Here is a 22,327-nt window from a genome sequence, read left to right on the forward strand (position 1 = left end):
ATTGTGCCCGTTCATCACACAGCTACTTTGGACACTTTTTGTGTGTGTGTGTGTGTGTGAGAGAGAGAGAGAGAGAGAGAACCCATCAGAACACATGCCATCAGAACACATGTAGATCAAACATGCCAGAGAATCAAGAGAGAGAGAGAGAGTGCGCGCCCACTAGAGAACATGTGTAGATAGTTCTAAACTTGCTATTTTTACATTCTTATCAAGAGAGAGAGAGAGAGAGTGCGCGCCCACTAGAGAACATGTGTAGATAGTCCTAAACTTGCTATTTTTACATTCTTATGGTGCAACCTTTTATTACATGACATTTCACACGATGCTAATTAATTAATGCAAGCCAAAAAAAAAACTTGCTCTCGTGAATATATATGCAGTTAGTGAATAAGCAAGATTTTATTAATTATCTAAATTGGAGAAAAAATCATGGGTCCCCCACATGAGGCGGCATAAAATGTTAGGGTTCTCTACGAACGAGCAAAACTGACTGCAGTTTCTTGCAGTTGCGTCTTGTTGTGGGGTGAAGGCGAAGACCTTAACGCAGCACCGCTACATACAGCCAGACTTCGAGAAGCTTTGTCCTGAGGGCCTTTCTTCCATAGCCGGACTGCGAGAAAGCTATCTCGGCGATCTCCATCATCAGGTGTGTCCTTTCTCTACCGTTTTGCCTCTCTACACAGAGATCTTTGTTCTGAGTTGATTGCCATGGCCATCGAATCCCTTCTCGAGCGGAAGGAGAAGCTTCACAAAGCTTTTTCTGAACTGGAGAGCAAGAAGGCCGTGCTAAGCAAGCTCGGAGCTAACTGGAAAGATGTGGATGATTACCTGAAGGAGGTGGAGGAGCGCCTGCGCTCTACGCTGGAAGAGTTCAGCGCCAAGGAAGGGGCCCTGGACACCAAGATGAAGGAGGCCAAGGAGGCCCTTGACAAGAGAGACGCAGACGTCTCTGCAAGGGAGCAGGCCTCGCTTGCTCTCGTCCAGGAGCAGAAGGATGCTGCTGTTGCTGTCATCCTTGAGTTGAAGCGCAAGTGGTCCGAAGAGAGGAAGCAGCTAGAAGCTTCCATGGAGGAGGAGGACACCTCCGAGAAAGAAGATGACCCAAACACTGAGGAGGGAACTGCCAACAGGGGCGAAAACCCTAAACCTAATATCACCAATGGCGCAGCTTCGCAGGCCATGGATGTAGATGCCAAGCCCACCGCAAGAAATGGTGGCAAACTGGACCCTGATCACGCCCTCAGCCTCAGTAGCCTTATTGCCAAAGAAGCTAGTGCCTCTGCATCTAAAGCTGTGGAGATTAAGCCCCGCTCACAGCTGAAATCTCTGTGCGAGGCCATGGACTCGGACAAATTGCGGCTGTTTATTGCAGAGCGTAGGAAGGACTTGAATGCTATAAGTGCTGAGCTTCCCTTTGCACTCAAGTCTGCAGAGGACCCTGCACAACTGGTGCTCAAAGCCTTGGAAGGCTACTATCCTTCAGACCAGAATGCTGGCCATGGCACCAAGAAGGATGTGTCCCTACCTGCCAACAAGCGTGCATGTGTCATAATGTTGGAAGCCCTTGCTGATGTGCTAGCAGATCCTGTCCTGGGAGCTGAGCACCCCATTGTCTCAGAAGAATTAAAGAAGTCTGCTAAGCAGATTGCAGACTTATGGAAGTCTAAGATTAACTTGGAAGTTGACTTAACCTCCAACCTTTCAATTGATGCCCAGAGCTTTTTGCAACTGGTGGCGACTTTCGGATTGGCTTCTGAGTATGACCAGGATGAGCTTTGCAAGCTCGTTTTACCTATCGCACGGCGCAAGCAGACTCCGTCTCTCTGCCGCTCCCTTGATTTATCCACGAAACTTCCAGGTTTGTTTTCTATGCAGTCGATTCCAGGATCTTGCAGACTGGATGTACTGCTGTGGTTTTGGATTCTCTTGCAGCCTTCCTTACATAGGGGACGCATGCTGGCATGGTTGTTTTGCAGTGATCCAATGATCTTTTATTCTTTGTGGTTGTCTGCTACCAATATTGTGGTGTAATCGCCTTTTCTGTGGTAATTTGTGGTGCCTGCATCTCTGGAGGTTTGACAGAAACTCAGTACGAAGGGCTTTGTCTGAATATATGCTCGTGTGTGTGAGTGTGCGTGCGTGCATGTGTGTGTGTGTGTGGGGAGTGCGTGTGTGAGAGCATATCTTGATACAGAGTATTGGGCACTGATGACGTTAGTGGGGATGTAGTATCTAGTCCATACTATGCATAATGGAGTTGATAGTTATATAGTCTTGTGGGTTGACTACCATGAGTATACAACATGCACGTTCCCAAAAGATGAATTTGGGCATGTTCCTGGATTCATCTAGGTATATAATTTGTGGTGCCTCTGGGAATTTTTTGTGCTTGATTGTGGAATTTTTGGAGCTCCTGTTGTGAGATTCTGCACTGTGGCTTGCCACTAATGTTTGTAATGAACTGACAGATGTGATTGAGAGTTTGATAAAAGATGGCAAACAGATGGAAGCTATTTCATTCGCTGCTGAATTTGAGCTTTTGGATCGCTTTCAACCGGTGCCATTGCTGAAGTCCTACCTGAAAGATGCCAGAAAAGTTGTGCAGAATACTCTTAAGGGTGGTAATAACACCACTTCAGCTCAGGTAGAGGATGTACTTCTTGGCAGGAATTTCTTTTGTATCATGGTCTAGTAATGTGAGGATACTGTCTGAAGAAGAATTTATCTTGTTTAACAGAATGATGCCAACCAGAAGGAACTGTCAGCTCTGAAGGTTGTTCTGAAAGCAATCGATGATTATAAGCTTGAAGAGATATATGCCCCTGCCCCTCTTGAGAAAAGAGTTGCGCAACTAGAGAAAGCCAAAGCAGACAGAAAGAGGTCTGCTGCTTCTGGAAAACTACAGCAGATGAAGAGGCCTCGAACTCACAATAGTGGTGGTGCCACAGGTGGGATGGTCCATGAAAAATCGTATTACCGTCCATCTGACAGCAGGGCCCAATATGGTGATGCTGGATTACCTTACGGTGCAGCAACCCAATCTGGTTATGATCATCTTCCCCTGGGTGGTTACAGCTCTGCCTATGGTGGAGGAACCAGAAGCCCTGTTTCACTACAAAGTTCCTACATGTATCCTTCTGATGGTTTTGGATCTCTTGGTTATGGATCCTCTGCATACACTGCTACTCCCTCTGCAGCATATACTACTACTCCCTCTGCAGCATATACTGCTGCTTCCTCTGCAGCATACAGTAGCTATGGCTATGGAACAGGTCTACCATCTAGGTATCAATCATATCACTAGAAAGTTTCATAGACTCAAAGCATAATCATGCTATAGAGTTCAGGGTATTGTCATTTTAAGTAACGGTTAAAGGACACCGGAACATACTTCTGTCCATCGTCAGTGACCTTTTTTTGTAAACGCAACAGGCAGTTTGAGGAGCAATGGGAGGTATTACCAAGTTATATGCCTGAGTAGTGTATGTGAAGGGAAGATTTAAGTTTGATGCTGACTTTTATCCTCTTTCTAGATGTTATTGTTTGTTTAGCCTCTTATGACGGCAAGTGTGGCATTCTGTCTATTTTAGGCCTGATAATATTCATACTTCACTGTATCATGTGTATTCTGAGGATGCCGTGTACTGTTTGCAAACGGATTGCTGCTTTGTCCAGGGCTTTTGTGAGTGTTTGTTGTGGTCTCAAAGTTTGCAAATACTGAAACAGTTTCTGGTAGTCTGCATAGCAAGACTGATTGTAAGGATACCTTGCGTACTGGGTATTCTCTGAATTTCACATTTCCCTCCCCAACAAAAAATGCTAAAGAACTGCAAGGGAAGGGATGAAGACTGGAGTTGAGTGTTTTTATTACACTTATGAGGTGATTTCCATTCAGAAGGCCTTTCACAATAGAGATTGTACGGGTTTGACTGTGCATCGCCTTTATATGAAAAGGATCCAAATGGACACCATAAATCATAGACTTGGCCCAGTATCTGTAGCTGCTGTAATAATTGTAGGAGATCCTCATGTTGAGGAACCTACCTAACTAGCAGGAGTTCAAATCAGAGAAGCCTGTGCTTGTACTATCTCAATGTAGTGTGTATCCCACTAGATGTTCACGATACTGGAAATTCTTGCATATGATCACATTCTCCTGTGAATTGTAGATGAAGTCTTTGTGACTTTTGGTAATAGCATCGAATATCAGTCCGTTCTCTTGTTAATTATCAATAGTTAATCACTTAGTATGTGCAAAATCAGAGCTCGAGAACAATATGGGTAGTGGATGTTGGATGATGTAGTCCCAAACTTTCTGCGCATTGAGGTAATCTATAAAACCCTGCTCATGGTATTTGATGCTGTGTGTACAAATAGTGATTGAATGTGAAACCTGTCACCATACTGTTCATGCTATTTGATGCTGTGTGTACAAATAGTGATCGAATGTGAAACCTTTCACCATACCATTGTCAAAGCATGCTATTCGAGTCTCTGACCAAAACTTGCCCTTCTGAATGTATGAAATTGCAGTGCCAATCAATAAGGATGTTTCGTCACTTGGTACAAAAAAAATAACAAACTACGCATTGGAACTTAATGTGCTATAATCGATACAGAAGTGTACTTTGGAAATGTTATGTTGTAAGACAAGGTGACGAGGAATTGATTGATATATGGAAAGTTAGTAAATGTAAAGATACGATTTAGAGTAAATGTAATGGTTTTTCATCGTTAGAATAACATGGAAGAAGACAAATCCAAGTTCCTAGACATGCTCCCATCCAAAAACAAATTATGGCAGTGTAAATTCATAGCTTTAATATTTGATGGGATGGTTAATATTCTTGCAGCAAGTTTTAAATGGCCACAAGGCTTTATAACGAACAAGGCTCCATTTGATGGGATTATTAATGCTTACCAAAAGGCTTTAAAATAAACAATTATTAATACAACTAAAGCTGACAGTGAATGCAATTATATTAAATTTAACCATTATTTTCATCACTGTAAAAATATGAAACACTTTGCTATAGATTCAATATTATTATCAACACACAACAGTTTAGTTAACAAGAAACACTAATATGTTCGAACACCAAATATGAAGGCAAATATGTGTGCAACAGATGATAATGCTAAGGAGCTTCCTCAATGGGGAAAATTTCAATCCAAATATGCAGAGCCTAAACACTAGGTTATCACTTGTATTCCACATTATTACTATGCTTGATCGTGAAGCTCTTATATGAAAAAGAGATATTTGTTGATTAGTTCTCAGCTTGTTGCAGCTACATGGGAGAAGAAATTTGCAAATTCCAATAGTTAAAAAGTTTGTTAAGGAGTGTTAACCCCTCTGTTTGTTAACATGGTTTCGCTCACCTAACCTACCCGCATGAGAATGGACACTTAATTGTTGTAAGATGGCGGTGGAACGTATAATGCGGCCCTACCACGAGCTTAATGTCGACTTAGTGTACATAGTTGCTTAAGAGGACCATTTTTAAGTTGGGCTGGCCTAGTGTGAAAACCACTCACTTGTATATAAGTCATTTTTTACAATAAATCATCACTTTTGCAACAGTTTACTTGTGAGCTCTCCTTCTTCCCTCTTCTTGCTTGCTTGTATGCTTTTGAATTCATGCTTGCTTGATGAATGCATACTTAAATAGGTTTACTTGTAGGCTTCCCTCTTTGATTAGCTTCTTCTTACCCTGCTTTTTGTAAGAGAAAACCATCAAACGAACGATCATCTGTTCTTGCCTCCATCTAGGCATTGAGAGCTCTCCCTTCACCCTTTTTGGCAAGGAGCATTCTGGTGTGACAACAGAGTGAGGACGTGATGGGGCGGACGAGCTGGTGCACCCACACAAGAAGTTGCAAATTGCGGCTCTAAGGAAAAACCCAACAAATGTTTCAGCAAGGCTAAGGTAAGCTCTTGACTTGAGCATATTTGGTTCAACATAGAAAACAAATTTATTAGCTAAAGGTAATGTCAGAATTTCTTCACGGCATATACCAATCCTGAACCTTCACACTCCGTGGTGGTATAATTCATCTCAGCCTCACACAATTGTCGACTGCTGCAAACGTGCACACCAACCCTGACATCTTGTTCCTAGATTTTCGTATCCCAAAGAGGCCTATTTTACACTAGGGAAGTATGTGAGCTGAGTACATATAAAAAAAGGATCAATCAAGAGACGTATACCTGCATACGTGAGCCAAGAGACGTGAGCCCAAACACGTGAACCTGCAACACATGAACCTAGGGACGTGACCCTAGACACATGAGCCTAGAGAAGTGATCTTGGAGATGTGAGCCGAGATACATGAGCTCAGGCACGTGAGGCTACAGGCATAAGCTTGCGAGACGTGAGTCTAGAGGTGTGAACCAAGACATGTGAGCCTAGGAGCAAAAAAGAAAAAAAGAAAAAAAAATCTGAAAACCATTCTCATACCTGATCAAGAAGCACCAAGGACCTTTGATACGAAACTGATTTGGACTAATTATTAGAAACGATAATACAGTCAATTACAACACATCAAACCAAAGCCTTCCGTCCCAACAAGCACTCAACAAAGTGCTCCCCAGTCAAGAAGGCTAGACTCCTTTTCGAATCCACCTCAAGCTAGGAGTTTTGGGAAGAAATGAGCCAACCAAACACAGACGTGAGAGGAGAAACACCTGGAAACAAGAGTTGCCCCACGGTCCTTTGAACTTGGGATTCGTAACTGGCTCTATAAACATTATCTTAAATTTTATGAAGAAGGGATTCAATTGCCCTTTTTTTGGGTGCAGCTCCAGCAAAGGAGCAGGAGTAGGACCTGGAATCTCAAGGTTTCCTCCAATAGGAAGTGGTCAAACCATGTTTATGTCGATCCCGAGTTCGATTTATCCCAAGCAAACCATGACCAACAAGTAGCCCAACAACCGTAGTTACAGCAAATGGGACATCTCTCTTTTGTCGTACCACTAGGAACAAGTGTTTCACAGTACACAGTTGGCCAAGGGTACCCAACCAACACTAGCTAAAGTCCTAGTCAAGGACATGAGCTAGCAGAGAATCTACTGAACCGTGTTAGCTTTGATGAAAGCAAAGCTGCAAACACACACTCACTCAATGTTCACATATCAAAGAGAACATAGGGGAGAGAGAGAGTGTAGAGAAAGCCAGTTCACTAGGAGCAAGAGCTCAAGGTATAATGAAGTAAAAAATGAATAGCAACCCTAAACTTAGGAAGAGGTTGCTTATATACTAGCTTACCCTGAGGTATCTATTCACATCTCCATGGCCATGGGAAAAAACCCACTAAGACAAAAATGCCCATGGCATAAGTGCATGACCTCATAGAGTAGTACTACCAAATATCTAAAAAACCTCCCTATAGTACAAATGCGAGGTTTCCAAAGATTGTAGGTTAGTCTCTGAAAGGGAAGAGGCCCAAACCTTTGTGAAGGTCTCACACTTTTCACGTGATAAAGCTTTAGTGAAAAGATATGCCCAACCCGAATCACTAAAGGCCCACAGTTTTAAATCACTCCCCTTGGCATAGAACAACCCAAGATCTTGAGTGCCTTTGCAAGTATCTGAATATACATTTAACCGCCTTTTAACTCTACCAATGCTTAGTGCTTGGGCAATGCATGAACTTTTAAAGTTGTGACACCATAATGGATGCCTAGCCATGAGTTGCACAAATAGATTAGGCATCCAACAACTTGATCATAAGTGGTTATGTTGAATGGTTCACTGACATCCTGCAGACTAAGTTTTTCACCAGGTTCCATTGGTGTAGAAATTGGTTTGAAACGTTCCATGTTGAACCTCCTCAGTAATGCTTTGATGTACTTTGACTGCTTAATGACTATACCATCATCTTGCTGTATAAACTACATACCCAACTAGTAGTACAAAAGACCAAGATCTGATATCTCAAAATTTGAGGCAAGCAAGTTTAGTCTCCTTGAAGGCTGCAAGGAAATCCTTATTGGTGCATGTCATCTACACAGAGAATGACAACAAGCAAATCCTACTTGTTCTTTTTTGTATTTGAAGTGCTTTTCGTAGGATTGTTTTGAAGTCCATATCTAGTCAAATAGACATTAATCTTCTGGTACCAAGCTATGGGAGCTTGTTTCAAACCATATAAAGATTTGCTAAGCTTGTATATCTTTTGTTCTTGACCAAGTTGGGAAAATCTAGCTGGTTGACTCCCATAAACTTCTTCTGCAAGTCACTATTCAAGAACGTTGTTTTGATGTCCAATTGGTGCACTTTCCATCCATGATGGGATACTAAAGCAATAACAAATCATAAAGTTTCATCATAATCAATTCTCTTTCTGCTAGGCATAACATTTGGCAATAAGTCTATTTAGCCTTGAACCTGTCAACTGATCCATTTGCCTATCTCTTGACTTTGAAAACCCACTATCCATCCACGATGGGCTACTAAAGCAATAACAAATCAAAAAGTTTCATCATGATTAATTCTCTTTCTGCTGGCATAACATTTTGCAACAAGTCTAGCTTTGAATGTGTCAACTCATATCTCTTGACTTTGAAAACCCACTTAGTACCAATTTGCTAAGTGGTAGATCCACTAAATCCCAAGTACCATTTTTCTAAATGGTATTAATTTCATCTTGCATGGCTTTCACCCAATTTGGATCTTCTTGAGTCTCTTCAAAAGACTCAGGTTCATCTACATCATGTAGAGAACTAAGAAATGAAAACTCAATAATATTTGTTGAAGAAGTGGTTCGAGCACCTGATTCAATTCTACTCTGCAAAGGAGCACGTAATTTGCTATTCTGTGAGATTCTTCTAACCCATCTAGGTATAACCCTAGATTCATTGTGGGATGGTGTGTTGGACTACTTCTAGAGGTACACTCTTCATGTCCGTGTACTTCTAGGAGAAGCAATCATGGAATTGTGTTAGTAAAGTGATGAGCTCAGTCTCGTCCTCTGTAGAGAGGTCTTCTCTAATATATACCGGTCTTGGGTCTTCACCCAGGCCTACAAGATTTATCTCGCTCGCTCGTCGACCATCATAAGACGTCCCTGGGGTTGCCCACTGTCAGACCTTTGAGCCGAGTCATATTGGAAAAATCGGTCAGCTATCTGGAAGGTCTTGAAATGTTTAGGCACCTGTTTAGTCTCTTTGGCTTTAGCACTTTCTTCATCGACTAACCTTTTGGCTTCTTTTTTGCAAGTGCTAACTTTTTGTTGCATGCTCTGCACGCTGAGCAGCAAAGCTTTTCTGGTTTTGGTTGGGAACCAATGGGCCCTGCTGGCTGTGGGATGGTAGTGTAGAAGGGAGATATTAGCAAACTCCTTTTTCCACATTTCGTTGAAGTGGTCATGTGCTTCCACCGCCCCAACAGAGTGGGTATTTGAATCATTTGGGAAGACGTATCGTTCTGGCCCAGGGAATCCCTCAGGCCTGTGAGTTCTAGTGAAGCATGTGCCCCTTGATGGCTCCGCTCTAATAACATGTTCAAGTTCTTGGGTGGTGACATTGGGTAGGTATGCTAAATTGAGCATGTATAGAGATGTAATCTCCTGTCCGTCTACCATTAGCAAACCTTGTGCCAGTGCGTCTAAGAAAAATATCCAGGGTAGCAAGGATATGCATCCAATTCTCCAAGTCTTCCGGCTCTGGAAGAGGTGCACACTCCTCCTCATCTTCTAGTGTCTTGTGACATGTCTAACATAGATGGACTGCGGTGGATCGCGTTGTTGTGATAGAGTCCTCTGCAAATGGTCTGCCACTCATTGGGTGTACCTTCCATATGCGTAGATTGATCTTGAATGTTTGATCCTTTCTCCGTATGTAAATATGGTCGTCGGTATACCAGTTGTGGATCATTTTTTATTCTCTCATGAATGGTCTGCCAAGGATGCAGTCTCGTAAGAATTGGCTGACGTCCAAAGTTCATCACTACAAAGGTCTGGTGGTAAGTAGTTCTTAGGATCTTAATTTTTAAATCCCTCAGTAGACCAATGGATCTAGCTGTGGCTCCATCAACAAATTTGACCAACAATGTGGTGTCATCCATGGTAGGTGCTCCCCATTTTTCCCAGCATTGTTTTGTAATAATGCTTACTCCTGCTCCCCCATCCAAGATTGCTATGAGTTGGAGGCATCAAAGGTTATCGGTAAAGCCGCACTGAGTTCATCACCTTTGAAATATTTTCCAAGCTTATTCACTCGAACCGTGGGGGTGCTAGTTATCTCATGGGGTATAACGAGTTCCTCTTCATTGGAGTTGTTAGGCTCCGTAGATTTGTGCATACCTACCCCAAGGCATCCCTCCATCTAATCCTTCAGATCACTCCATAAACTTGGGCTGCCTTGGAGCAAGGTGCCGATAGGGATTTTATCTAAGAAGAGAAGAAGGAAGAGAGACCTGCAATGTCTCTTGGAGCAGAGGCTGTTCCATGAGGAAGGTTGGTTTGGCTTAGTCTTAAGATCTTTTGAGTGTACGGGATGTGAACAAGATTTTCAATACTCATTCTCCTAAGATGGTCATCCCCCAGATTTCTAAGATATTCAACCACCCTATTTTCCTACAAGGGGTAGCTCCTACAGTGGAAGCTGCTACTTCTGTTAGCCTCTTTGTGGGGGTGGCTGGTCTGGGAGCTCTCCAAGATATATCCGAGCTTCTTCAGTAGGTCTCAAGTTTGAGACTGATGGGCATGGCTCAAGGTAGGCGATAGGAGGCTCATCTTCCATTTGTGCTTGGTAGTCCTAGACCAACTCTTGGGCTACCAAGAGTTTCTCGTTTTCCTCTATGGGGTTAGGATATTTAGTGAGATTTTTTGGTAGTTGGCGTGTGTCAATAGGTTCTCTGGCTTGGGCGGTAGAGCATAGCAAATCTTCCTCTTCAAATGAATAAGTTGATGCATGAGTTGTTGTGCCATCTTCTGAACCTCTTTTGATAACCACCCGGCTCTCACCCTTACTGATCTTTATGGTTTTATTTCTTGAGTGCCTAGTCGCTCGTGCTTGTTCAAGGGCACTTGCTTGGCCTTGGTCTCATGAGGTTGATGCCTCTGCTATAGCATGAGCTGAGGCCCTTTGCTTGTTTTGCAGTTTAGTTATAGCGTTACGTGGGACTGCTCGGATGAAGCCATCTCTAACACTTAGCAAGTTAAGGTTGGTGCTCGGATTAGCTTCGTGATCCTTTCCTGTTGTTCCAGGTCTTAGTGGACAATCCTTATACATGTGGTCAATATACCACACCCTACACATAATGGAGTCAAGGCGGGAGCACCTACCTACAGAGGTACTCGTCATCCCTTTCCTGTTGGGATACTCAACCACTCTGTGAGGTCCTACGCAATCATAGCACTATATAGGTGGTTATTTAACCATCCTATTCATATCTCTCGCCCGTGGCATTGAGGCTGCTAAGTACACTTGGTATATTTGGTCTCCCTCCATAACGTAGTGACTTAAGATTTGAGGTGGGCTTGTTGGCTCTAGCGTTTCATAGGTAGGAACTTTAGGAATTTCCCCCTCTTCCCCTTCTTTGAAGAGTTCTGTCAAGGTTAGTTGACAAACTGGTGCAACTCTTGGCGCAATGGGGGTTGAGGTGGGAGAACGGGGGGTGGTAAGGGCATTTCGGGTACCCTGAGGATTCCTCTTTGGGCCACTTCTTGGCCTGATTGAGGTGTGTTATAGAGTGCTGGTGCTGGCAAAGCCAGTGGTTGCCTGGGGTTGGTTGGCAAGGCCTGAGGTAGAGCCCAAGCTAAGGCAACTCTATAATAATAGCATTTGGAAACTTCATGATTCCCCCATTTTACGCGCGATAGGTGCAATAGAGGCTAGGACGGGGTCTCATATGTGGACACTCTATGTCGGTATGGTTAGCTCAACAGATCGGGCACCATATAAGCTCCCTCTTTGGATAGAGATGGGGTTGAACTCCCCGATCCCAACCTTGGCAGGTTCTCCATTGTTGGGTCATTTGCTGCATTAATGTAGCGGGCCAACTGCTCGACTTGCTGTCCTCCAGACGTGGACTCCTTGTAACACGCAAAAGCTCTGGGGGTCTTCTTTCAGCCCTAAACACTCTTGGAAACCATCTGATGCAAAATGCAGATATAGAGAGAGAGTAGAGAGAGAGAGAGAGAGAGAGAGAGATGTGTTGGAATTTCAGTATATTTCATATAGTACAAAAAGGTACTTCGCTACAGCCCTAGGCTACCTTCATAAAAAGGTGATAACACCCAAAATTTTGTCCCCCTATGGGACTCATACTGACCCAATCCCTAGGGGATTGAATGGTCTTAACAATGAGCACATGGTCCCTTTTATAGGGCCTCTTAAATGCTTGGCCAATTGGCCAACTGCTAGTCGGCCAGTACGCATTCTCTAAAACCACTTCAGCGCTGCCCGACGTGTTGCTTTTCCTTTTTGCATTTGATGCGCCGGCTCCTGCCTTCCTCTGGTTCAGCCGACCCCTTGTCCTGGCTCTCCTAACGCATGGTCATGAAGCTCCTCTAGGCCTTGCTCTGAATCCACCTTTGTCCTCTTGTGCTCCACTTCTAGTTCTTCAAAGTCTTTATCTGGCTGCCTTTTCTGGATCAGCGTCTGAAGTTTGTCCATGGCATTGATCATGCACATGACATCCCCCTCTACTAAACTTGATGATGGGAATCCAACCTGCTCTTGGATGACTGTCATCATCCCAATCCTTTCCCGAAGTCCCTCTGTCATCATCCATCCCTGGTAACCCTTTTTCTCTGAAAACCTAGCCTGTTCTCTCCAAACCACTCTGTCTCAAATGAAGATTTATGCATCTGTTCCATCGAGTCCACAATCCATTCCTGCCCTGACTCTGAACACTATCTTGGTCTTCATTCCTGAGAAATGAGTCTGGCACTCTCACATCGCCCTTGGAGGATAATCCTCCCTTGGGACCGTTGCCTGAGAACCTATCTGGCTCAGAGGACTGCCATCCCCTATGGCTTTGTGGAACACCACCAACAAACTTCCTAGGAGCTCTTCTCGCTTTTCTGTGTCCTTGCCTTGGGCTTCGTATCCGTGTACTTTCCTGTACCTTGGACCTGTACACGATCATATGGGATTGAATCAGTGTTTAGCTTTTCTGAGCAGCCTGATGCTCTGATACCAATGTAACATGCGGAAGCTTTGTAGTCCACAATCCATTCCTGCCCTGACTCTGAACACTGTCTTGGTCTTCATTCTTGAGAAATGAGTCTGGCACTCTCACATCACCCTTGGAGGATAATCCTCCCTTGTTGGGACCGTTGCCTGAGAACCTATCTGGCTCACAGGACTGCCATCCCCTCTAGCTTTGTGGAACACCACCAACAAACCTCCTGGGAGCTCTTCCCGCTTCTGTGTTCCTTGCCTTGGGCTTCGTATCTGTGTACTTTCCTGTACCTTGGACCTGTACACCATCATATGGAACTGAATCAGTGTTTAGCTTTGCTAAGCCTGATGCTCTGATACCAATGTAACACACAAAAGCTCTGGGGGTCTTCTTTCAGCCCTAAACACTCTTGGAAACCATCTGATGCAAAACGCAGATATAGAGAGAGAGAGTAGAGAGAGAGAGATGTGCTGGAATTTCGATATATTTCATATAGTACAAAAAGGTACTTCGCTACAGCCCTAGGCTACCTTCATAAAAAGGTGATAACACCCAAAATTTTGTCCCCCTATGGGACTCCTACTGACCCAATCCCTAGGGGATTGAATGGTCTTAACAATGAGCACATGGTCCCTTTTATAGGGCCTCTTAAATGCTTGGCCAACTGGCCGACTGCTAGTCGGCCAGTACACATTCTCTAAAACCACTTCAGCGCTGCCCAACCTGTTGCTTTTCCTTTTTGCATTTGATGCACCGGCTCCTGCCTTCCTCTGGTTCAGCCGACCCCTTGTCCTGGCTCTCCTAATGCATGGTCATGAAGCTCCTCCAGGCCTTGCTCTGAATCCACCTTTGTCCTCTTGTGCTCCACTTCTGGTTCTTCAAAGTCTTTATCTGGCTGCCTTTTCTGGATCAGCATCTGAAGTTTTGTCCATGGCATTGATCATGCACATAACACTCCTTGCCTTTCCCCTCAGACTTAGTGCTAGTGGTCTTAAAAGAAGCTTCTGATGTGCCCTCATGAAGTTCTCTTCGAGAATGTGTTCCCTTAAAATTGTCCTCAAAATCCATAGCACTCCTGCAGCATTGCTCAAAGGAGGTATGGCCCAAGGCATACAATGAGTTGTGTAAGGGCACGTCATCAAGTCCCTCTAGAAATATCCCTATTAATCTTTTGTTAGAGAACTTGTCTGTGGCACTACAGCGTGAGTGGAGATATCTAACTCTATTGATGCAATCTTTGATGGTTTCTCCTTCCCTCTGTTTGACATTATGCAGCTGCTCCACTAGGCTCCATTTGGTGCCTTGGCGAGAATATCCTACATTGAAGGCCTCTTTCAAGGCTTCAAAGGTGGCCTTGTCCTCAACTTTCAAACCTAAACCATTGGCCTACTTTGCCACCATCAAGGGTGAGACCGAAGCCACTCATCTTGACTTGATCTTCTACATGGCCAAAGGCTTCACAGATTTGATTAAAGATCTTCAAATGTGGGATCAGATCTCCAGTCCCATCAAACTTAGTGATAAGTTTGGAGATGTTAGCGAGTTTATTCTGCTCTAAACTTGGTGCATGTGCACGTGCAGGTTGTACTGGTGCTAGGGCTGTGATGCCCGCAGCCACCCCCTCCCTATTTCCATGGCTGTAACATGCCCATCTTCATTAATAAAGAAATGTCCATGTAATAGATGAATTTATGAGTTTTTATGGTATAAAAATAAGTGATTTTATTAAACAAGCCATTTCTACTTAGAACCTTCAAATTTTGAGTCCAAATTTAGAATCTGCACGTGATTTTACCCTAATATAGTATTTTACAGCATCCAAAACAGACACCGGATCAAGCTTATACGCGAATTTTAGTTATTTTTAGTTTAAAAACGACGGCCTTTAAACCTTAATAAATGCACAACTGGGTGTCTGATTGACAAACGGTCTGCACCCCAACGACCAGGGAAACATCCCAGATATTTTTATGAAAAACCATTTTTACCCCCCGGGCGGTCCAGGATGCAAATCGAGGTCTCGACGTCCTAAATTTGGGGACCCTCCCCAAAAAAGGACCGTACACACTCACCAGGGTGCCTATCCAATGGCTGCGTATGGACCAAAGGCCGACCGCCCACCACTGTATGGTCCACGTGCACCGCCACGTGGACTCCATGCTGCCTCCCTGACCAAAAGGGTACATGTGTACCACTGTGCACCGCCACCGTACCTTTCCCCAGGCCCATGCAGACCACTGATCAGCACACTTTGATGGTACACTGTACTTTGCTTAGCGCCCATACCCATATCCCACAGCTATATAAACCCCCAGGGTACTCCATGGCAAGCACCCATTTTGTGTATAGTATACCCTGCATAAGGTCGTACCGCCAGTCCGTGTCGCCGTGCTTGCAGCACTACCTGTAGCCGTCCCTTGTAGCCTTCCTCTCAGAACCCCCTACTCTGCCAATGCTCAAAGATAAGCCCACCCTTGTGATTAAGGAGAGAGTGTCCTTAGCTCTTCTCTCTCTCTCTCTCTCTCTCTCTCTCTCTCTCATCCCCTCTCTCTTCCCCTCCCCCCCCTCGCGTGTGAAGAGACTCACAGCAGCCCTCATCCCTCAACAAAATGTTTTTTCCTTTTCCTTAAGGACATCTCACAAACCCCCCCCATTTGCATGGACTTTAGCAAGAGGTTTTCTACCTTAGAGAAGGTTTGCCACGCTGCAGTTTTGGTCCATAGAGTGAGCAAACGATCTCAAAATCGAGATCCGACTGAAGCATTAAGATTGCAGCATCGAGCACTACAAGACGAAGTTCAAGATGACCCCATCCTAGAAATGCCAAAATATCACCTTGGGAGGAGCACACAACAATGAGATTGGAGAAGATGCTCCTAATATGCGGCTCCAACCCTCCCTTTTTGCAAGCTCCATAAGGAAGCGGTGGCCAGGTTAGCTTGATTATCTTTTAAAAGGAGTTTTAAATTATTATTTGTTATTAATATCAATAAATTAAGAAAGAAGATACGTATCTTTTCCATAAAAAATGTTAGAAATTCTATGAAGCTATTTGAAGTGATGTTGCATTTTGTAATTAATGGTTTGTATTGAAACCACTATATTTAAGAGAAAGAGTACAAGTATTTATTTTTTCTCCTAGCTTCAACGCTAACTCCGTTTTCATGCTTGTGTAGCCGGGCGACGTCATTAGAGCAAAGCCCAAGATCGACCCATGGTATCCCTCATACCATTGGGAGAATGAGGTTCGCCGATTGAGGTGAGTGATTATGATGCTGTCTAGTTCTGAGGGCCCAGGCTAGTGCCGTAAATAAGCCCACCCTAGCGAATAGACATCCCTCTGAGGAGCGGGAGGATCAAGCCTGAGGGGGCGATAGGCCGGCTTAAGTCCTCTCGCCAGCTGGCTGACGATGAGGTGTATGGTCCCGTAGGGTTTTTTTCCAACATGTAGAGGGGCTGGAAGGCCGAATTCTAGATCATCGGCAGTATAAAGGAAAAGAATAAGAGAGCTAGTTTAGCTTGTATGGAATTGATTCATGTATAAACTTTTTTTATAAATCTTGTCTTTGGCATTATTGTACTATGGAAAAAGGCTGTTTTAATGAATCTTGTGAAAAGGGCCTTAATTAAGGAACATGTTTATTTATGTCAAACAGTGTGGTAGGATTAATTAGAAAATGAATTGACGCATGAGTGGGGTGGAAAGTGGGAGGATGGAATGCCCCAACGGCACCAACCTACGGACGGGTGGACCCGATTAGTCGGGTAGCTTTCCAACAGATTAAGTGAAAGCCCTATGCTAGATAAATAGGTTCTCGTGCAACTCTATTCTAGAAGACTAGGCCAGCGGGGCTGTACCTTGCATGGATGAGGAAAAAAGCGTTCTCTGGGAATCAAGACTAGTAGTTGCCCAAATTATGATCAATTACCCTATGGGTGATTTGATTTTTAGAAGACCACGCTTCCCCTGCAGGATAGGACTAGGTCTTACCTACAAATCATATCCTTGAATCTTTACATGGGTCAAGGTGTCGACGACGAGTAGGAAATTTTCTCCAAGCTAAGACTTAGTAGACTATCTTAAGTGTTCCCCTATTTTGGAAAGGGGGAACCTTGTAGTTGGTATCAAAGCTGATCTTAGCTCCTAGGACTTGCATTTAAGGACTATTTTGCAATGTATGTTTTACCTAACATAATGCTAATTAATAAAAACACCTTACTAAAAACAACTTGAATTGATGTTTGAATGATTGTAGGAAGAGGAAGATGCCTACTTGAAGTTTCTAGTTTTCCATTGCATCTTTGAGACTGCTAGTCACTCCTCAAATTTCGAGTTCTATGACACCATGGTGCAGATACTAGAGAAGATGTCCCTCCCCCATTTCTCTCGTATCGAAAGAGGATGGGGTAGAGATTTCTGGAGTCGTGGGCCGAGATATTTCTTCATCCGAGCGGATCGAGTTGGGAACCTTACCACCGACCTAAAGCAGATTCATTGAATTGAAAAGTTGAAGATGGTCCATTTATTTTAGTTCGTGGGTACTCCCAAGCCCGAAACCTCTGTGACTATAGACGGGATTCACATACCACATGATCGCTGGGTGTATGACCGCGAGTGATGCAGATCTTACCTGTTGTTGTTGACAGAGTAGATGTGTTGGGACCTACTCCAATTCCAGAGTCTACCACCCTTACCAATCAGTTTTTTGAGTCTTAGAAACTACAGCAGAACCCTCATACTTCACCTATGTGGACCGCTCTACCCTTATGTCATAGTCAAGCTTAGGAATTTTCCTTCATGATGACGAATAAAGACTAATTATATTAGTCTCAGATCTTTGTAATAAAACTTGTCCTTGTAAATATTTGGTAAATAAAATGATTTCAATGTTTTACTTTCAAAGAAGCTTAAGCATTGTGCAAAGTATGAATCTTGTAATCTTAAAAATTTAATCTTGTAATGATGGCCAGGACGATCAGCCTCCACTTCTTCCCAATGCGCTTTACACCGATATCCAGGAGAAGAAGCTCTTGCTCAAGCAAATGCAATGATGGCCAGGACGATCAGCCTCCACTTCTTCCCAATACGCTTTAAGGGAGAAGGTTCAAAGATTGAGAAGGATGCTGAAGTTTGGATTGAAGCGATGGACGATTATTTCTCTACTGCCGGTACTGGAGTAGAAAATCTGTCTATGCTTGCACGGTTTCGCCTCAGCGAAGATGCTAAACTCTAGTGGAAACAGTGGTGCCGTGATAAGGGAGTCACCGAGCATTCTCAAACATGGGAGGACATTAGGCAGGCCTTGAAGGAAAGATATCTTCCCCCATTCCATGAATCCATAAAGATGAATGAGTTTTTTAGTTTCAGGCAATGCAGCTTAACCCTCGAGGACTACTATTCCAAATTTATCACTCTTCGAAAGTATACCCCAGCTATGACTACTTCCTAGCAAGTGGCTCGTTTCTGCCAAGGGTTAAATTAACCCTTAGATTCCCTCCTCGAAGCAACGAGGCCAAGCACGGTATAGGATGCTCTCATTAATGAGCAAAGCCCCTTGTGAAAGAAATGAGGGCCGACAAAGCTAAGCCTCAAAACGAGATCTTACCTTGAGGCAAACCCTAAAGATCAGCCCTATAAGAAACCCCAACAGAATTTTCCCTACTACAACAGAGGGCGGCAAAGCAACTCTTTTGTCCCCCGCTCGTATGCTGCTTCTTCCAGAGAAGGCCCTCTGTGTTTTGAATGCAATGAGCGGGACACTTTAGGGCCAACTGTCCCAAGCTGGCAAAATCATTTTCCCAAGGTGGCGGCAGAGGAAATCAAGGCCGTGGAACCCCTATCCACCAAGGTACAAGAGGCGATGGATGTGATAGAGGCCACGGAGGAGCAGTTGTTAGAACCGCCTGTACTATAAGTGAAGAACCGACCTTGGAAATGGCTGAAGAAGAGCGTGCCACCATCATGCAGCGATAGAACACCAAGGTCCAAATCAACAATTTGGTGTAATCCAAACCCCAGCCACTCATCACAAGACATTCCAGCTTTTGATTGATTGTGGCAGTATCCATTCATTTCTTTCTCCTAGGTGTTTGCAAAAATTAAACTTGGGTCAAAAAACAGCTAGAAGAATGATTGTAGAGTTAGCCTGTAGGAAACCTTGATTTTGAGCTAGGTAATGAGCAAACTTATGCCACTTTAGAGTCCTCCCATTAGGAATTTATGATGGAATCCTTGGGATGGATTGGTTAATTGCAAACAAAGCTAGCATTCACTGTAGCCAGGGGAGTATCACTTTTGAAAATGAGCATGGCCAAGTAGTATCCGTTCTTCAGGGAAAAACAGGTAAACCTAAATCTAGGGTAGTCAAGGCAAACCATCATATTAGAACATTTTGGAGATCATTTGTAGGGCCTTCTAAGAAATTCACGAATTCCTATTTTCTCTCTCTAGAAAAAATATACAAATATAAAACAACTGAATTTTAAGATGTGATTATTCTATTCTTGCATTTATGAATAGCTGCAAGCTTGTCATAAATTCGAATCCTAATATAACCTTATTTTAATATAATTCTTGTCTGCTTGTCATCATAAAGTAGTTCTTTTTTAATCTTATACACTAAGATAGGGCTCTTTAATGAAGCATTTTGGGCTTAGAATTGAAATTCTAATAAACCCCTTTGATAGTATAAGCAAGATATTATCACCCTCTCTTCACCCTTACACGTAGTCCATGGAGAGCAACAATGTAAGCAACCATTCTACTAAAAAATGAGCTTAACAAAGTAGATAATAAGAGAAAATATCATCTCCACATTGATCTTGATAGTGAGTATGAGCCCATTCAAAAGCGCAGAAAACAGTCTGCAGCAATGCTCTCATCAAATGATAAGGCAAACATGAGAGAGTCTGGTTTGCAACACATAGATCTTTGGTGTGATAGATCAATCTATCCTATCAACCCTACAACCGCTTCCCATCCTCCCTTCTCTAATCCCACAACTCTATTACGTTTTACAGGAGATGGAGTCAATGGGTTGCTAGGATACTGTCAATCCATTGCTGCCTATGCAAATAGTGAAAGGCAATACTCTCAATACCAAGTAGCTCAACTTCTTTGTTCAATAGAAGAATGCAAGGCACTAAAATTGAGAATGGAGGAAAATGATATTGAACTTGCAAGACTACGGAAATAGTTCAGGAAAAAGGAAACAATCATTGGACTATGACAAAGGAAGAGAAAGCTCAAGAACTTTGAGAACTTGAAGCTTGGCTCGAGTGGGCTAAAGAAAAGAATCCAAGCAATAAGGTAAGAGATGTATTTAAAGCTTTGTTTATTTTGTGTTCTTGATGTTATTAAAACTTATCATTAGGTGGCTTAAAGAAAAGAATCCAAGCAATAAGGTATGACTTTGTTAGAAATTATCATTGACTATATTCTTAATGTCAGAAATTATCATTGTTGTAACTACAGGGTTGTACTGTGTCCTGATAAGGAAAATATTAATCCAAATATCCATCTAGCAAAGCAATATAAACCTTTGCTTACATCAAGAATGGCAAAGGAAATGTTGCAAGAAAAGAAGTTCAAGGTGGTTAAAAGAGATATAATAGAACAATTTGTCAGTAGTAATGCAGTCTTCACAAAACAGAAATACAGGAAGCTATGGACAGTAATGGAGTCAGTCGAAGAGGTTACAATGCTATTCAGAAGTCACTATCTTCATTTCTTGATGCCAAGGGAATCAAAGGGAAACTACTTCCAACTCCTACAGATGTCTGGAGATTTCGGGACAAGTTGAATGTAGAGGTATTGCAATACATCGGTAAACCCTACCACATTGAAGAGGTGTTCAATGGAGAAAGTGGTAGCATTCAATACAATCGATTCAACAATATATTCCTAGATATGGAGCTTTTGCAAAAGAGAATGGTAGAGTTCTATGACATCACTTACGAGGAGACAAGGGGTGTGCTTCAATTTGTCATCAAGCTTGATGAATGTGAGATTATCAAAGAGAAAAAGGTAGAAAGAGTGACAATAACACTAATGAATGGAGCACTCAATAAATGCATGAAGGATGATAATCCGTAATATTTTAGCATGCAATCTGAAATAAATATATGGTGGCTTGGATCATTTGAGGTAAATCATATTGCATTTATCTACAGACTTATTTTTCTCTTGTTTAGCAAGAAAGTTGACATCATCTATTTATCTGTACAGGTCAAGAAAAAAGATCATGAAACATTGTTTTGGGTGTTTCATCATACACCCATTCCTAAATTAATCAGCGAGAACAGATGAAGGGAAACAGAATCATTAGCGTGTCGACAACAAGGGAGACTTCCAAGTTCAGTGGTATCTTGCAGGTGACCTCAAGACTCTTAAGTGCTTATGCAATTGTAGCAAGGGAGCTAACGCAAGGTCACCTTGTCTTTATTGCATGGATTCCGCAAAGAGCTAGACTCTAAGTGGTGGAGAAGACCACCAAACCAAAATTTGATTGATGAGAACTTTTGCCCTGTATTTGAGATTCCTCTCATCAATGTACATATTTGTACCCTTCATGCGTTGTGCCGTATCATTGAGAAATGGGTGTTTCTCTACATTGGCTTTGCTTGGAAGATAAAGAAGGTGTCAGAGAGAAAAGAAGCTCATTAGAAAAAATGTTGTCTGAGATTGGACTACATGGAGGGAACGTTCGTATTCTGAAAGACACTAAGAAGTCAACCAATGAGAAGGATGTACCAATGAAACCATCAATTGGAGGTGTTAAAGCAAGAAGATTTCTATCAAAACCCCTCCACAGCCAGAAACACAAAAGAACCAAGACAGGAAAAGTATGTAAATCTAAGTACATATTAGCAGAATCAAGTACGAACAATGGAAAAACCTCCATAATGCAGTGAAAGATCAAGAGAGTGAATCAAGGCATGCCAAGGCAGAGGTTTGGCAATCAATTGATGTTCTTTTTAGAATGTGTGACAAAGTTGACTGGACATAACAAGATAAAATGAGCTTTCAAGACAACCTGCAAACTTTCAAAAGAGTCATGAAGATAGCTTGGACAGATTCCAACATAACACACTACATGGTAAGGTTCATGATTATGTCCTTTTAGTTGATATGCACAACTGATTCATGCACAATTAATTCTCTCTTTGTTGATATGCAACATATTCTCTAC

General features: G+C 42.8%; 1 protein-coding gene and 1 pseudogene across 2 annotated transcripts; both read left to right on the forward strand.

Annotated features, from left to right (window-relative positions):
• Positions 1–485: 485 nt before the first annotated feature.
• Positions 486–3,529, forward strand: LOC147629522 (FRIGIDA-like protein 3). 2 transcript variants are annotated; one of them, XM_086812786.1, is made up of 4 exons: positions 486–649; positions 838–1,861; positions 2,472–2,647; positions 2,741–3,529. In XM_086812786.1, the coding sequence occupies exons 2-4, from the start codon at positions 907–909 to the stop codon at positions 3,305–3,307; spliced, it is 1,698 nt and encodes a 565-aa protein (XP_086668912.1). In that variant the 5' UTR covers positions 486–649; positions 838–906; the 3' UTR covers positions 3,308–3,529. The 2 variants fall into 2 exon arrangements, with proteins under 2 accessions (XP_086668912.1, XP_086668911.1); XM_086812785.1 differs by having other exon boundaries at positions 492–1,861.
• A 17,516-nt stretch (positions 3,530–21,045) lies between these two features.
• LOC147629523 (uncharacterized) lies at positions 21,046–22,049 on the forward strand (annotated as a pseudogene).
• Positions 22,050–22,327: the final 278 nt, after the last annotated feature.

This window comes from Cibotium barometz, chromosome 18 (genome assembly GCF_041138505.1).
Source record: "Cibotium barometz isolate CiBa-2024 chromosome 18, ASM4113850v1, whole genome shotgun sequence".
Taxonomy (NCBI): domain Eukaryota; kingdom Viridiplantae; phylum Streptophyta; class Polypodiopsida; order Cyatheales; family Cibotiaceae; genus Cibotium; species Cibotium barometz.